Source organism: Prionailurus viverrinus, chromosome A1, assembly GCF_022837055.1.
Source record: "Prionailurus viverrinus isolate Anna chromosome A1, UM_Priviv_1.0, whole genome shotgun sequence".
NCBI lineage: Eukaryota > Metazoa > Chordata > Mammalia > Carnivora > Felidae > Prionailurus > Prionailurus viverrinus.
The window spans coordinates 19338278-19356164 of record NC_062561.1 but is presented as its reverse complement, the minus strand read 5'-3'; the positions used below and the strand labels follow the sequence as shown (position 1 = coordinate 19356164).

At 40.2% G+C, this 17887-nt stretch overlaps 1 protein-coding gene across 1 annotated transcript in view; it reads left to right on the top strand.

Annotated features, from left to right (window-relative positions):
- The first annotated feature begins 959 nt into the window (after positions 1-959).
- VPS36 (vacuolar protein sorting 36 homolog) overlaps positions 960-17887 on the top strand; it is a 30633-nt gene continuing 13705 nt past the window's right edge. Inside the window, exons 1-6 of the mRNA XM_047854902.1 lie at positions 960-1114; positions 7247-7315; positions 9188-9258; positions 12021-12135; positions 13202-13291; positions 14009-14095. Coding sequence (XP_047710858.1) covers positions 1019-1114; positions 7247-7315; positions 9188-9258; positions 12021-12135; positions 13202-13291; positions 14009-14095 — 528 coding nt within the window. The 5' untranslated portion in view covers positions 960-1018. The remainder of the gene's footprint in view (positions 1115-7246; positions 7316-9187; positions 9259-12020; positions 12136-13201; positions 13292-14008; positions 14096-17887) is intronic.

Below are 17887 nucleotides of genomic sequence, written 5' to 3'. Positions count from 1 at the left end.
GTAAATGAAAAATACAAGAATAAAATCACTATCAAGTAGCAAACATAACAAAAGTGATAACATCTAATATAGACAGAGCTACTTAGCCTGGGGAAAAGACCAATTTGCTGGTGGCACTGCATCCTGGTTAAATAAGTCCCCAATATGTAGCAAGCTAAAATTTGTGCAAACTCTTTAAAGCAATAATTCTATTTTGGAAAGACACGCTAAGAAAATAATCCTAAAAGCCCAAAAATATATCAATTGTAGCACCAGAAATAATGCAAAGTGTATAAATAAAAGGAAAGGGGTAGGGACAGAAGCCCTGCAGGTGGGAGCCGCCAGGGTTTGTGGGTACCAACGCACAGATAAATCATGGAAGATGTACACATTAAAATATCGTCTAGAGTAAACTCATGATACTGAAAATGTTTAAATGAAAATGATTTTTTTTTTAAAGCAGGCTCCACTCCAGTGTGGGACTTGAACTCACCACCCTGAGATCAAGAGTCACATGCTCTACCAACGGAGCTAGCCAGGCACCCCTAAATGAAAATGGTTTTAATGGGCAAAAAGGGGGGGGGGCGGGGACCAAGGTAGTACTTCCATACTGATTGCAGCTGTGTAGAGAACAGTTCAGGCCATAAATCTTCATTTGGAAAGAAAAGTTCCAGTATTATTTACAGCCTTTTACGGACGTGACAACATGCTGGGCAGTGACAAGAAAACGGCACAAATACAAGGGATAATGCACAATAAGGAAGTCCAAGCTGCGTCCTGGCCTCCCTTAAAGTCCCTTGCAAGCTCCGGGTTTGTTCCCGAACTGGACAAAGGATGGGGTGGACGACCCCGCCGGGCCACCGGCCGACTGACCGCCAGGGGGCGCTCTAGGCACGACCCCAGGTTTCCCGGGCACGCTCCCTCCCTGCCCGCCTCCGCCCCGCCCGCCGCCAGGGGGCGCCGCAGGCTATTCAGCGCTGGGCTCGCGTCCCCCGAGCGCCGGCGCGGGCGAGCGGCGGAGGCCGGCCTGCCGGCGGCCATGGACCGCTTCGTGTGGACCAGCGGCCTCCTGGAGATCAACGAGACGCTGGTGATCCAGCAGCGCGGCGTGCGCATCTACGACGGCGAGGAGAAGGTAGAGGCGGCCTCGGGGACGGGTGCGCGGTCTGGCCAGCCTGAGGGGCCTCCGCCCGGGTGCCGAGTCCGCACGCCACGGCGCTTGGGCGGCCGCGCTCAGGGAGCGGCGGGGACGGCAGACGGCTTGGCCGGGTGCCTGCTCCTCGGGCCCGGATCCGGCGCGGTGACGGCGGGCCGCGCCGGGCCGGTGCCTCCTTTGTCCGGCTCGCTGGCCGCGGTGCCTCGCCGAGCCGGGTGCGGCCGGCGGGCGTGCGGTCCGCCCCAGCGAGCGGCGGGCAGTGCCCCGCAGGGCTTTCTGAGAAGCGTGTCCGGGTCTCACTGGTCGCCTTTCCGCCCCCCCCCCCCCTTTTTTCCCCCGGAATGACTTAAGGAAGGAGTCTTGAGCGTTTGTTTAGTGAAGTGATGTGGTAGGCCATGCCTTGTCACCCGGGCGCAAACCTTGGGAGAGGCGCTTGCGAATGGAGACAAGTGTTACTAGCCCGGCGTGAGCGTCTTGTGGAGACTTCCGTCCGACTGTTACCTCCCGGGGAACCGGCTCGGCTCAGCCCGGGCGGCGCCCCGCGGGAAGATCCGTACTCCAGACACGAGCGCTGGGGGACAGGCTGCTTTACTCAGGAGGCAGGCGGCCTGGGAAGACGGTGGACTCACATCCTGAAGCCTATGCTCCCCGTCCGGGCGAAGCCAGAAGGATTTAAAGGGGCGGGGGGGGGGGGGCGAGTAGGGGAGAGGGAGGGGTGCTCCGTGCAGGAGAAGCAGGTGCCCTGGCTTTGTCCCAGGTGGACGTGACCCTGAACAGACCTGCTGGCCTCAGCCGCAGCTGTTTGCCAATGCAGTCAGGCCGTATCTTCTTGGGGGAAGTTTGGTCCTGATCAGAAAAATGTTCGAAACCCGCTTATTCTAACCAGGGTTTTTAGTTTCCAGAAGTTTTCACCTGCTCTCTCATCTTCTTTGTGGTGTTATTGATGAAACTTCCTTCCGTACTTTTGCATTTGTTCCTTGACCCATAGCTTTTCCTGGTCGGTGCTTGCAGAAGCTCGAGGCTTCCTTCCTCCTAGGTCATGGAGGGCAGGGGTTACCCAGCTGTCTACAGGCGCAGCTGACATGACACCGGACCCAGGTGCTCTGCCTCCCTGAGGGCATTTTCCACGTACTGTTTCCTCTCTTATCAAGGCAGGGTTTTTTTCTTAAATAACTCGCTTGGTTTTACTCCATTTCCTGCCTCGGCACTTTGGTTAACTTGATCGCAATTGGGTTTGCATCTCTTGGTCCGAGTGACAAGCTAAATGGTTTTTGAATGAAGGTTACACCCTTGGAACTGTTTTAAACAGGAAGCATAATCAACTTCAGCATTCAGAACTGAATGCTGACAATGATAGATTGGTCTTCAGAAACTCCCCTAAAGACAGTCCATGCTGGAAGTCACACTTTTGCAGAACACCACCCTCTGTTGTTGTATGTAACTCCGGTATGCAAATTAGGAGCATCTTGGCTGGCACATAATACAACTACGTCCGTTTAAGACCATAACAAGTCAAAACCATTAGGACCTGTATATGCAAAACCATTGCTCAATCAGTGAATTCTAGTGTTTCCTTTAAGGTTTTTTTTGTTTTTTGTTTTTGTTTTTGGTTTTGTTTTTGGGTTTTTTTTGCCTATTTTAATGGACAAGTAGATATAGTTATCAGAGGATTAACAAAAAAGTACTGGGAAGAATTTAGTTAAGATCCTTTGATCTCGTCGAGAATTTTTAACTGTTCTAAAGGCTGAGGGTAGTGAGGGAGGAATGTAGGTGTCCTGAAATGGAAGCAGAGCTCTAAGACAAGCTTGCTCACCGCTGTGGTCCCTGAGCTGCATCTAATGAGTCACTTGCTGAGCTGTCCCCAGTGTGACTGAGGGCTAGACTGATTCCTAGGGGGAAGTCCCATGTCCTGGCTTCCTCCATCTGCTGGAAAGCTTCCAGACCTCATGCAGTCTGAAGACTCTAGGAAGCTCCTTATCAGCCTCCAGATCTGGTCAAGTTCCCTTTCAGTGTCTTTCCCTGGCTCCCTTGGTCTAGGACACTCCAGTCCAGACTGCTTAGCCTTCATAGCTTTGCGTCCCAACACGTTCCTCAGGCAGGCATGCACGTGGCTGTCTCATAGGCCAGGTGGACGCTCCTGGAGGGCAGAAAGTGTGCCTTACTCATCCTTGTATCTTTTGGCTCATCGTGGGTGTGAAATACATGGAAAAAAAGACCTGAATAATAGGAGTACCTACTATGTGCCAGGAGCTTTACGTACAATCTCATTTAATCCTATTACTGGGCATATGAGGTATTTTATGGATGAGAAAATAACTCTTAGAAAGTGACTTGCCCACAGAGTTGGTTATCAGGAGAGACAGGAGTTAAATCTCTGTTGATCAGACTCCCAAAGGCTACAATGCTTTCACAAATGTAGCAGTCACCAGTGCCAGACTCTTTATGTAATGCTTAATATAGTGAATCCTCCCAAAGATGAGGACACTCAGTTGACAGTTGAGAAAACTGTGACCCATCTGAGGTGACACATTTAGAGTAGACTGGGCTCTTCCCACCGCCCAAGCGTCTTTGTGAATAAATGAGCACCTGCTTGTTTCTACAGGCACAGTTTTCATGGGCCCGTTATGACCACACAGTATGTTTTCTTAAGTAGCGTAGACAGGTCATTTGTTTAAATTCACAAAAGCTTCTATAGCCTCAGCTAATTTAAATAATAATGAAAGCAGGTTAGTAGTGTATAAAGTGGCAAGTTGGCAGCATGTACTGGGAGACTTAGAAAATGTTTATTTTCTTCCAGCTAGCTGTTTGACTTTTAGGGATTTACCCTTGGGAAGTAATCAGAGATGCATAAACATTTAATGAATGAGGATGCTCATCTCAGCACTATTATATATATTATATATTATTACATATAGGGAAAATTGGAAGCAATCTCAGTGACCACCGTAGGGTTTTGTTAATTAAATGGGATATGCCTTAATCAGCATGCGGAATTACTAATGAGAGATTGCTAACTGAAAAAAGCTACTTATAAAACTACAAATATAATGGCTTCATTTTATTTAAAAATTATTTACACATGCACACACATATACACACACATACACACACTCTGGCTGGTATGATTATGAGTGATTTCATTTTCTTTTTTAGACTTCCATTTTTTTTTTCAAATTTTCTACACTGTATTACTTTTATAAAAGAAAAATGTTAACTAAAAACAAAACAAAACAGGGTAAGAGCTTGTCCAGCAAAAGCCTAAGTTACATCAACTTTGAAGTAGTTAAAATTGTTCTAGCTCTGAGTGGCTGGAGCAAACCAGCCTAAACTTGTCTATCAGGTTTAGCTCATAATCCCTTGGAATCCCTGAAGGGAACTATTACACAATATCTTCACTTGGAGCATCAGCATTACATGCGCACATTGTTAATTGACACAGTAATGGAATATACTCTGCCTTCAGCTTTAACTTACATCCTTATGCTTGAATTTCAGTGCGAGAAAGTGCATCTGCTTAATCAGAACTGTTGTGCTGTAACGTAGCACCAGGTACTCAAGTTGATAAAGTACTTGCTTTTGGAAAAGGGAAATCTTACTCATTGACCAAAAAGAAGTTTTAAAAATCTCTTTTTTATGTGTATTTATTTTTGAGTCAGCGAGCGAGAGAGAGGAGAGGCAGAGGGTCCGAAGTGGGCTCTGCCCTGACAGCAGCAAGCCCGACTCGGGGCTCGAACTCAGTAATAGCTCATGCATGACCTGAGCCAAAATCATGAGTCAGATGCTTAACTGACTGAGCCACCCAGGTTCCCCTGTATTACAGTTTTTAAAAACATTTTTTACATTTATATTTTGGGTAGGTGATACAATCCCATGACAAAAATTCAAAAACCACAAAAAGTATAAAGTTAAAAGTCTCCCTTTCACCTTTGTCTCTTTGTGACTCAGTTCCCCCTCAGAGGCTAACCAGTGCATCATTCTGGAGAGCTGTGCATATGTATCATGCATAGGTATTTGTATAAATTGTGTTTCCTTTTTTAAGATGTAAATTTGTAATATGCTCTGCATACAGAGTGTTGCATCTCGCTTTTTTACTTCATCTGTGTGGAGAATTTACCATATTTCATCAATTCTAAATGTCCTTCCCCCCCCCCCCCCCCACACACATTTTAACAACCAGAATCAGGATGCATTTCATCATCAGTGGCATCTTAGATTTTATCAAATACTTTACTATGGTAGAGCCTCCTGATTTCTTTGTAATCACTGAGTAGTAGTTCATTGTGTGGATGTATATTTCTCTGTTGATGGGCATTTAACTTATTTCCTATATTTTGCTTTTCACAAACAGCAATGAATAACCTAGTAGTGTATGATTATGCACGTGTGGATTCATCTGTAGATAAATTGGATCAAAGGATGTGTGTATTTGTATTTTTGATAGATTAATCTATTGCCCTCAGTGGAGGTTGTCCCTCCCAACAAGGTGTGCAAGTGCTTATTTCGCTAACATTTCACTTGCACGGTGTTACCAAGCTTTTGGACCTCTGCCAATCTCCTGGATGGACTGCCCTCATGTTCTCTTAATTGGCTTTTTTCTTGTTATCTGCAAGGTTGGGCATCTATTAATGTGCTTAAGAGTCATTGTAGTTCCTTTTATGTGAACTTTCTGTTAATAGTCTTTGCCCATTTCTCTGATGGATTACAGGCTATTTTTTAAAAGTGATTTGTAAGAGTACTTTATACGTTACAGAAATTAGCCCTTTGTCTCTGATGTGAGTTTCAGTTATTTTCCCCAGTCTGCCATCTTCGCCTTGGTGTTTTTTTGCTACAAGGAATTTGTGTGCATGTGTGTGTGGAGTTCACTTTATAAATCTTTGCCTCTAATGCTAATGGGCTTAGTGTTTTCCTTAGAAAGACCTTCTCTTACATCATGTAAAAAATTCTCGGGGTGCCTGGGTGGCTCAGTCGGTTGAGCATCTGACTTTGGCTTAGGTAATGATCTTTCAGTACGTGAGTTTGAGCCCTGTGTCGAGCTCTGTGCTGACAGCTCAGAGCCTGGAGCCTGTTTTGGATTCTGTGTCTCCCTCTCTCTCTGCCCCTTCCCTGCTCATGCTGTGTCTCTCTCTGTCTCTCAAAAAGGAATAAACGTTAAAAAAAAATTTTTTTTTAAATTCTCTCATTTTTTCTAGTATTTTTATAATTTTTCTTTTTTTTAACTCTAATATTTGATCTAGAATTTAATTTGGTTAAGTATATTAGGTATAAATCCAACATTATCATTATTATTATTTTTTTTCTCTACTGGAGAACCCAGTTGTCCCAGTGTCATTGATTGAATCTCCAGCCACACTTATTTTTGTAGGTTTATGTCTATTTTCTTATTATTTAAAAATTATTTTAAAAAATTATATGAGTGTTATATACAAATTCAATCTCATGGTAAAAAATTCAATCAGTAATGAAATGGATAGTTTAAAAAAGGGGGCCTTTTCTTCTCTTCTTCCCATTTCCTCACACTTTTTTGAGATAATCATTGTTAACAGATCACGGAGTATCGCATTTGTATCTTTTTATACTACGTGTGTGTGTGGGGGGGTGTGTATGTATGTGTAGACACATGCATATATCTCACATGAAGTTTGGGATATGGAGATTATCTCTATTTCTGTCTGATTACATTATATGTAATAGGCTGTAAATTGCTTCTTTCCCCACTAACTCTGTCGTATAGTTCTGTGATAGTCCATAGAGCTATACCTCATTCTTCCTAACCTCTGCTTGGATTCCACAGTATGAATGTATCATACTTGATTTGACTACTACCCTATTGTTACTCATTTGGTTGTTTGCAATTTTTTCCTAATTTTATCAGGGCTGTATATATACATATATACATATATACATATATACATATATACATATATACATATATATATGTATATATACAGCTTATGAAGCGTATAGCATTGCTTCTCTTTAATTTGTGGTAAGCCTAATTCTCAAATGTTTATTTATATGATTAACTTTTTTGTGTGTAATTTATGAGGAAGAAAATCTGGACTGCATTAAGTAATACATCATTAATATTTTGTGATGATCTTGTCTTTCTAGATAAAATTTGATGCTGGGACGCTCCTTCTTAGTACACACCGACTAATTTGGAGAGATCAGAAAAATCATGTAAGATAAAGGTTTTTTTTTTTTTTTTTTAATCTGCTGTAGGTTTTAAATCCCTGAAGTCTCTTTCTGTCTGTCTGTCTGTCAGAATTAAACAGATGCAATAAATTTCCATTTTCATGGGGTGCCTGGGTGGCTCAGTTGGTTAAGTGTCCGACTTTGGCTCAGGTCATGATCTCATGGCTCATGAGTTGCAGCCCTGCGTCAGGCTCTCTGCTGACATCTCAGAGCCTGGAGCCTGCTTCGGATTCTGTGTCTCCCACTCTCTCTGCCCCTCCCCTGCTTGCTCTCTCTCTTTTTCTCTAAAATAAATAATAAAACATTAAAATTTTTTTTTAAATTTCTGTTTTCACGATGTCAAGAAGTCTCTCATATGATCTCTGTGAATGGAGTGCAGATAGAGGAGTTAGAGGCTGTCCTTCATTCAGCTCAGAAAAGTCTATAGTTGCTAAACAGAGAGAGACTCATGGTCACTCCATTTTTAAACACCAGTCAGCCTACTGCATACCTGAATGTTCCGTGTGTAACGGCAGTATTTCTCCCACCTGTTGTCAGAGGTCCTCCAAACAAACTTCCTGACTGAGAATCTGGAGTATGGGTCTGCTGGGAAGTAGATACTTTAACCTAGATACTGAGAAGAATGGCCTCAAAGTCATTCAGCAAGAGGAGAAACCTCCCTGTTTTTTCATTTCTAGGAAGAGAAAACAAGTTCCATGTATAAAGCTATTTTTATTCCAAAGAGCTTTAACTTGAAAGTGTGTGTATGTGCAAATTTCAGTGTTGCCAGTAAAATAAGCAATCTGTGTTATTTTCATAATTGCTGCCCTCCCCCCCGCCATGACATTTTAATTTTATAGGCAAAGTATATACCATACTGAGGCTCTTTAAAGGCTACTAACTATTGCAAAATCTGACTCTTTTTAGCCCCAAGAATCAATTTCCTTTCATGGGGATATTGACCTTGTTGGTAAGGCACACCCTAGAACTGTTAATGTTGTCTAATTCTTTTACTTTTTATTTATTTATTAAAAAATTATCTTTAAATTTTTGTTTTTGAGAGAGAGAGGATGAGTGGGGAGGGACAAAGAGAGAGGGAGACACAGAACAGGTGTCTCACCCATATAGAATCACCCATATAGAACCACAGAATCACCCATATAGAACACTCCAGGTTTTGATTTACCTGTTCTGGGTTTTTTTTGTCTTCCCTATAAGAATATATATAAAAAGTTTTCATATAAATAGTGCTTTTAAAAAGAGGTACCTACTGTAAAAACAAACGTAGATATATTTCTTTAAAAAAAACTTTTTTATGTTTATTTATTTTTGTTGTATATTTATGTTTATTTATTTTTTATGTATATTTATTTTTGACACAGAGAGAGACAGAGCGTGAGTGGGGGAAGGGCAGAGAGAGAGGGAGAACAGTTTCTCTTCAACCTCTTGTGTTCTTCTATGCAGCAAAATGCCACCACAGTACTGTTTCATTCAGTTTTTCTTCAGTTTACTTAAGGAATAAATTCATATTATAATTTTTAAAACTGTTTTTATTATTAAGTACCTTAAAGGTATATGATGCTGTATTAAATGCTATAAAACAAGGATTTCTGATGAGTCTTTTTTTTTGTAATGTTTATTCTTGAGAGAGAGAGAGAGAGAGAGCAAGTGAAGGAGGGACAGGGAGAGAGAGGGAGACACAGAATCCGAAGCAGGCTCTAGGCTCTGAACTGTCAGCACAGAACCCGACGCGGGGCTCGAACTCATGAACGGTGAGATCGTGACCTGAGCCAAAGTTGGACGCTTAACCGACTGAGCCATCCAGGTACCCCCTCTGATGAGTCTGAAGAGTCATATTTTCTGATGATTTCCTCCTAGGAGTGCTGCATGGCCATTCCTCTTTCCCAGATTGTGTTCATTGAAGAACAGGCAGCTGGAATTGGGAAAAGGTGAGGTGTTATATACTGCAGTCTTTTTCACAAAAAACATTCCAGTCAAGCTATTATTATTAGCCTGGTAGATATATTGCTGTGCCATGACTTCGTATGTGGGAGTGAACCTAATGATTGTGGTTTGGGGCTTTGTAAATAGTGGTCATTGGTCAGGAGCCCCCCTAAGAAGGTGTTTTCCTACATTAAACTCACGGGTAAATGGAAGTCATTCTTAAAGCACAAATCAAGTACCAAGGTTTGCTATATAATATCCTTGGATCAAAATAAATCAATGTCAGCCAGCTGTCACTGCATGTATTTCCACAAACATTTGCTTTTGCACCTCTGTGTATGTAGTACTTAAAATCAGAAAGGACTCATCTGAGAAAAATGACTGACTTTACTTCACTTTCTTTTAAAAAAATTTTTTTTAATGTTTATTGATTTTTGAGAGAGACAGAGAGCCAGAGTGGGGGAGGGGCAGAGCGAGAAAGAGAGGGAGACATAGAATCCAAAACAGGCTCCAGGCTCTGAGCTGTCAGTACAGAGCCCCATGTGGGGCTCAAACTCGGGAGCAGCGAGATCATGACCTAGGCCAGAGTTGGACACTTAACCAACTGAGCCACCCAGGCGCCCCTTACTCCCATTTCTAGTTGATCATTAAGTTTCTCCACTTTGACTTTTTCACATATATAAAGTATCATAGAAGTATCATAGTAGTATCATAGAATAGAAGTATCATAATAGTTATTGTCAAAAATGGGACATTTATAAAAGTAATAGGGGGTGCTGTTTATAATTGGACCAAGGAAGCATAAAATGGGGACTGTTTTAGGCAAACCAGGACATGTGATCACCCTGGTTTAAAGTCACACGTTCAGATGTTTCTGTTTAATCAAGTACATTAAAAATTCTGGGTTTATTTTTTCAGTACATGTAATTGAGGGCAGTTATGAACAAATATTGCTGATAACTTTTTTTTTCCATGTGGGCCCATCTTGAGCATTAGTATAGTTAACTTCAGTAGAGGTTAAATGGATGTTGAACTCCACTAGAAATGCAATGTGTCCCTTAATTATAATGTTGCTAGCATGAAAGATTGCTTATTTGACATAAAAGAAATTGACCAACATTTCAAAAAGATTAATAAAGGCATAGATTTTTAGAGTAGGCTATTTCTCTAATTTCTGTTTTTCCCCTCGTCATTTGTCTCCATCTCTTTAAGTTCTTTTTTTTTCAAATGGAGGTATAATTACATATAGCATTGTATGACTTTTAGGTGTACAACATAATGATTCAATATTTGTATGTATTACTTTTCTTAAGTTCTACAAAGTAAAACTTTAAGGTGTTCAAGATCATTTGAATTTTCCTCTGCTGTCTTCCAAGGGAATCTAAACTGTAACAAAAATATTTAAAATATTTACTTTCCCATTAGTGTCTTATTTTTAACCATGTCCAGTGAGTAAGAATTTAATAATATGCCAGGTTAACTTTTCTCAAACATTCTCTTTAGTTCTCATCTCTTCCCTCCCAAGCAATTACCGTATTTCATTGATTCAAAGATACACACACACACACACACACACACACACACACACACACACACACATATATTTATCGTTTCACCTTTTAACATCTCATAACCTGGGGCATGTGGGTGGCTCAGTCGGTTGAGCGTCCGATTCTTGATTTCAGCTCAGGTCATGATCCCACGGTAGTGGGATTGAGCCTTGTGTCAGGCTCCGTGCTAAGCATGGAGTCTGCTTAAGATTCATTCTTCCTCTGTCTCTCTCTCTTCTCTCTCCCTCTGACCCTTCCACACACATGGTGCTATCTCTTAAAAAAAAAAAAAAAAACACACCAAAACACCAAACATCTCATAACCCAAGATGCTTCTTTGATTTGGTGGTTTTTAAACTTGAAATATGGCAATTGAATGACCTGTGAAATGAATATACTTAAAAACTGGCCTGAATATTTTATGCTGACTTTGGGATTTTTAACCTTCATTTGACAAAAGGCTCTAAGGTAGGTATCCAAGATACTTTGACTGAGTGCTTTGGTTTTGTTAATTTTCGGAAGAAGATTGTTTATTGAGCGGGCTAGGGGAAAAAGAGGAAAAAAGGCTTATAAAATTGAACAAATATAGTGATATTTTTATTAGCATAGAACATAATGGTAGTCATAAAGATTATGGTAGTTTGTGTTTCTAGAGCAGCAACATTTTGAGAATTGTTTTTGCTCTTGGATTATCTTCTAGATCATGCTGTTGATTGAGTGGCATTTTCCAAAAATTATACTGTAGAATGTTAGTTTTGGACAGAGTTTTAACAAAATGTCAGCTGGCCGGTTTTATACAGATAAGTTTTCACATTTTGTTTTCAAATGAGTAAGGTAGTATGCTTTGGCAGAAATTAGAGGCCCCCCTGGTAACCTCTGGGGATGATTCTGTCCATGGAAAACCCTAATCATAAGCCAACGTAATGAACTATCCCAAATTTTACAAACTTATTTTGAACTTATTTTTGAAACCACCTTCTGAATTAATCTATAGAACTAGTAACTTGAATGTCTTGGTTCGTAGCTTATAAATTATAAGTAGAGGTATTTTTGAAAGGTTCATTAATACTGATGTAATAAAAAATATAGAAGAATTCCTTTCAAGATGTCCCTTGTTTCTACATGAATTTCAAAAGTGAACTGAAATATATTAAAGGTTATGAAAATAGAATTAGTGATGCTTAAAGGTGATTAAATTCATCACATTTATTCCTCAGTGCCAAAATAGTGGTTCATCTTCACCCTGCTCCACCTAACAAGGAACCTGGTCCTTTCCAGAGTAGTAAGAACTCCTACATCAAACTCTCCTTCAAGGAACATGGCCAGATTGAGGTGAGCTTTTTTATGCATAAAATTGGACTAGAAATGTGTACTTGTGTGTGTTTTTATTGTTTGTTAATACGATGGAAATCCGTATTGTACAACATACCAGGTTTCACCATATTTTTACAACAAAATTTTTCTAATAGATTAAGCCTTATCAGTAGAAAAATGAAGTTTAGGTTCCAGTGAGAACAGGAAGCAGGAGGGTGTGGTCACAAGGAAAACCCAGAAGCTGGCAATATGCTAAGTCATGCTATTAGGCCACTAGTAAACTTTTCAGTGGTTTGGTTAAGGAGGCAGAGTATAATGCAGTGAAATGTTAAACTATCTTGGTATCTGATAGCTCATCAGCCTTAAATCAGGCAGTCTTTCTTTACTGACTCCATATAGATCTAATCACTTACCTACTTACTCCATGATATGATAATTTACAGGTTCTGGTTAGTAAGTGACTATATAAGTATTCCTCAGACATTTACAAGGATATGTTTATCTCCCCCATTGGTATCCTAAATTATTTATGTTTTTTTTTTTTCTATAACCCCTCACCGAGTGCTCCTCACACAGTAGGCACTAAGCAAATATAAGTGACTAATTACAGTCATGCTCACTGTCGGTAAAAAATATAGTTGATTTTCTGTGAGTGTAGTGATGTTTTGGCTCTCATTTCTGGCTTCACATTTTAACTAGACAAATTATTCTCCGCTTCCTTCATGGATAATGGTTGTATATTTTTCTTGGCACTCTGTCTGTTTCACTATAGATTGAAAACAATCCACATAGGCAGGATTGTTTAAAGTAAGTCTATTTATTCATTGTCACTCATCTCTTTGTTGAGAATAGCTCACTTAAATAGAAGGTCAGTTTCTTTCTTTCTTTTTTTTTTTTTCCTTTGTGCTTTCTGAAGCTGATCCAAGAAGAGAACTTCCTTTGGTTTCTTTTGATGTCTCTGAGAATTCTAGGCTTTTTGCAATGACTGAACAGACCTTTCAACTAAAGAAATGTTAAGTAATAATTTGTATGAGGATACTATAACCTGACTGACTCATTTAAAGTGTATGTATGTGCGCAACAGTTTTATAGGCGTTTGTCTGAGGAAATGACACAGAGAAGATGGGAGAATATGCCAGTTTCCCAAGCTTTACCGACAAATAGAGGACCCCAGGTATTGTTGAAACTATTTCTTAACCCAATGTTTTCAATTCTGTACTTGCATCTTCATTAAGGGAAAAGATTTCTATGATTATAGAACTTGTGAGAAACAAAATGGTACTCTGATAAAACCCTTTATTTTCAGAGAACCTAGTTTAGTGCTCTGCACACGGTAGATACTTAGCAAAAACAAATGACTACTTACCAGAGTAACTCTTGGGGTGGTCACAGATTCCATTCACTACATTCTGTTCTTCGTAATCAGTCTGGCATCAGAGAACAGACAGTGCCTCTAGGTGATGTTTTTCAGACCAGTCTAAATTAACCACCAACTGTGGACAGACACTCAAATGTGTGAAAGTACTTTGTGTGATAACTGTCAAATACCAGAATTTTCAACCATAATTTCTTGCATGTTTGAGACCCTATTAAATATGATACGTATATAATAGTTTACCAAAGAACAAAAATGAATTTAATTTCTATCTAAAATACAGAGTAAAATATGCCAGTTATTGTATATACAGTTTTTTTTTAATATTGATTTGAAGATCACTATGTATGACAAGAAACTGACAAATATTTTGAAAGGAAACTAGATGTAATTGTATGCTGTTTTTCTTTGGTTCTTTGTGGGTCCTTTGCCACCATTGAAAACACATTGTGGTGGGTTGCAAAAGATTGTGTCCTTCCTATTTTGTATGTTTTATTTTCTACTTTTGTTTCTCAGCCAGGAAGAATAAGGGCTGTGGGAATTGTAGGCATTGAAAGGAAGTTGGAAGAAAAAAGGAAAGAAACTGACAAAAACATTTCTGAGGTAACTCTTAACATAAGTTCCGGTCAGCTGTCTTTTTCAGCCATTTGTGTTTATTCTTTTGGATGTAGCTGGTGACTAATTCCGTTCTGTATATTGGAATATATTTAGTTTGCCTGAAGCCACAGTCTCTTATTCCAGGTCTTCTTCTGGTTGGCATAATTTAGCCAAACCATGTTTTAAAAAGCCTTTTCCAAAAAGAAATAAAAACAGTGCAAATTTGTTTTCTCTGATGTTAGAAAACATGGTGTGTTGTTGTGTAAGTTTTAAAGTGTAGATGGAATTGATTGGATAATACTGCTAATGAATTCAGGGTCCTCTGTATAATTATTTTGGCTGTTTGGTTAACTTAGTCGAGGGAAAAATGCTGTTCTGTGGCTGTTAACCTGGTTGGATACCACACAGCTTTATGCTGATGACCACTCGGGGACCAGACACAGAGATAGTAAGAATGGCTCAAACCAGTCCATTATTTCCACTAGGAGAACAACGCTGAGCATGTGCATAACAGTGTTTTTGAACCTTCATCATATATGAGGAAGTTCAAGTGAAAGGGGAAGAATTCTAATTAAGGAAACCAGTTATGCATATTAGACTCTGTGGTTAGTTAATACATCTGAACATACCATTTGTTTTCCTGTGTTTATATAAAGATGGTCTTGGATTTTTATGAAATTACTCTATGAAGTAATTCTTTAGTTTTTAATAATAGTTTATAAGTTAAATCCCATTGACTAGTGCTGTTCATAGAATTTCAAGGATGTGTATCAGTCACATAAAGTCTAAACTGCAAATAGTTATTGAATACCTGTATTAATCAAGATTCTCCAGAGAAAGAGGATCTCTTTTGCACTGCTGGTGGGAATGCAAACTGGTGCAGCCACTCTGGAAAACAGTATGGAGGTTCCTCAAAAAATTAAAAATAGAACTACCCTGTGACCCAGCAATGGCACTACTAGGTATTTATCCAAGGGATACAGGTGTGCTGTTTCGAAGGGGCACATGCACCCCCATGTTTATAGCAGCACTATCAACAATAGCCAAAGTATGGAAAGAGCCCAAATGTCCATCGATGGATGAATGCATAAAGAAGATGTGTGTGTGTGTGTGTGTGTGTGTGTGTGTGTATACACACACACACACACACACACACACACACACACACACAATGGAGTATTAGTCAGCAATCAAAAAGAATGAAATCTTGCCATTTGCAACTATGGATGGAACTAGAGGGTATTATGCTAAGCGAAATTAGAGAAAGACAAGAATCATATGACTTCACTCATATGAGGACTTCAAGACACAGAACAGATGAACACAAGGGAAGGGAAGCAAAAATAATATAAAAACAGGGAGGGGGACAAAACATAAGAGACTCTTAAATACAGAGAACAAACAGAGGGTTACGGGAAGGGTTGTGGGAGGGGGGATGGGCTAAATGGGTAAGGGACATTAAGGAATCTACTGAAATCATTGTTGCACTATTCGCTAACTAACTTGGATGTAAATTAAAAAAATAAAAAAAATAAAGAAAAGATTCTCCAGAGGGAAAAAAACAATAGGAGATATATAGATGTAGATATCAGTATATACCTTTATATACATCTATCTTTCCATACACAGACACACACACAGACGTTTAAATTTTCTTTTAATGTTTATTTACTTTTGAGAGGGAGGGTAGGGGCAGAGAGAGAAGGTGACATAGAATCGGAAGCAGGCTGCAGGCTCTGAGCTGTTAGCACAGAGCTGGAACTCATGGACTGTGAGATCATGACCTGAGCTGAAGTTGGTCATTTAACTGACTGAGCTACCCAGGTGCCCCCAAAGACATTTAATATAAGAAATTGGCTTGTTTGATTGTGGGGATTGAGAAATCCCACAATCTGCCAACTGCAAGCTGGTGACCCAGGAAAGTTGGTGATATAAATTCTAATCTGAGTCCAAAGGCCTGCGAACCAGGAGCACTGACGGTTTAGGTCTAGTCCAAGGGCAGGGTAAGACTGCTGTCTTGGCTTAAGCAGTCAGGCAGAGAAAGAAAACGTGAGTTCTCCTTTCGACCTTTTGTTCCTTCAGACTCTCCGTGGATTGGGTGCTGCCCGCCCACAGTGAGGAGGGCAGTTGTGCTTAAGTCTACCATTTCAAATGCCGACCTCATCTAGAAACATCCTCACAGACACATCAATAACGTCAAAACCTGGGAACCTCATCATCTGATCAAGTCGGCATGTAAAATTAACCATCATAGTACCAATTCTTGGCCCACTAAATTGAAAATATAGATTATCATTGAAAAACCAGGGTCATTTGGCCTAGTAAGTGCCCGTGGTCTAGGTTTTGCTGATCTCACATTTATGGTAAAGTTGTACGTGTTCCTCGACTCTATGTATTTCCTGCAAATTGGCAGCTGGATCCAGAGGCTTCATCCGACTTCTCCTTGATCCCTTTGATAAGATTAGTGGTGATACTGTATTCTTTCCTCAGGAGGCACATCATGTGTTTGTTGATGTTGTCAGCAGCTGTTCATGTTCGGTGCATAGATCTTTTGGTTCTTTGGTGGTTACAAATGGCAATATTTTAGGATTTATTTTTTATTTTTTTTTTATAAATTTTTTTTTCAATGTTTATTTATTTTTGGGACAGAGAGAGACAGAGCATGAACAGGGGAGGGGCAGAGAGAGAGGGAGACACAGAATCGGAAGCAGGCTCAAGGCTCTGAGCCATCAGCCCAGAGCCCGACGCGGGGCTCGAACTCACGGACCGCGAGATCGTGACCTGGCTGAAGTCGGACGCTTAACCGACTGCGCCACCCAGGCGCCCCGAGGATTTATTTTTTATTTATTAGTTGAAATCCTTTTTGAAGAGCTGCTTCCCTTCATCTATTTGACTACTCATACGGGGCAAGATAAATGACTTTTTCTTTATCATCGGCATAATGAATTGGTTCCTTATCCTCCAATGGCAACTCATTGGAGTTTTTTACATATTATTGTGAACTCATAAATTGTAACATATTTGGTGGGTTTCAATCAATTACAATTATTATCCTGTTTAAAGCCCACATTGTCCCATCTTTGGCCAGTGGGAGCCTCTTCAGGTTGGCCCCTTAGTATTTTTGATGTGACCTGGTAGACTTTGATAGCTTCCTTACTATTTGATGTGACAAAAGTTCCAGAACCATCTTGTATGTTTCCTGCCCCAGATCTGGAATCAATCATTACCTAAGAATCTCTGTTTGTTTTGTTTTGTTTAGTGGTAAATTATATTTTAAAACACAATCTGCCTGCTAGGACTCTATCTCTGCTGGCTGATCTTTATTTATTTCTAGTCCTTTTTAGTGGAAAGAGCTAGGTGTTTGTTTGTTTATTTGTTTGAGTACAAATGCCTCATAAGGTCATAGTGATACTTCCTGTTCAAAGTCAGGATACTACTACCAAATAATTACTAAAACAGTTAAAAAGATTGTGTGTGTGTGTGTATGTGAACTCCCCATTATTCCCAATTTTAAACATAGATGTGCAGTATCTGAAGATTCAGCCACTGGGTGCACTCTCTCTGCTCTGGCTCTCAGTGAGTCCTAGTTGTACAGGTAACTATGTGTGACACCACCAGTCCTGATGTGGACCTCCCTCCAGTAGATTTTTCCGAAGTGCTCACGGGAACAGTATTCCCTGAGTTCTGGCATGTTTGTATCCCTTGTACATGAAGTCATTTGGTGGATTTAAAATCCTTGGCTCACGTGTTCTTTCCTTGAGTGCCTTTAATCGGTTGCTTTCAGTTTTGTGTCTGGCA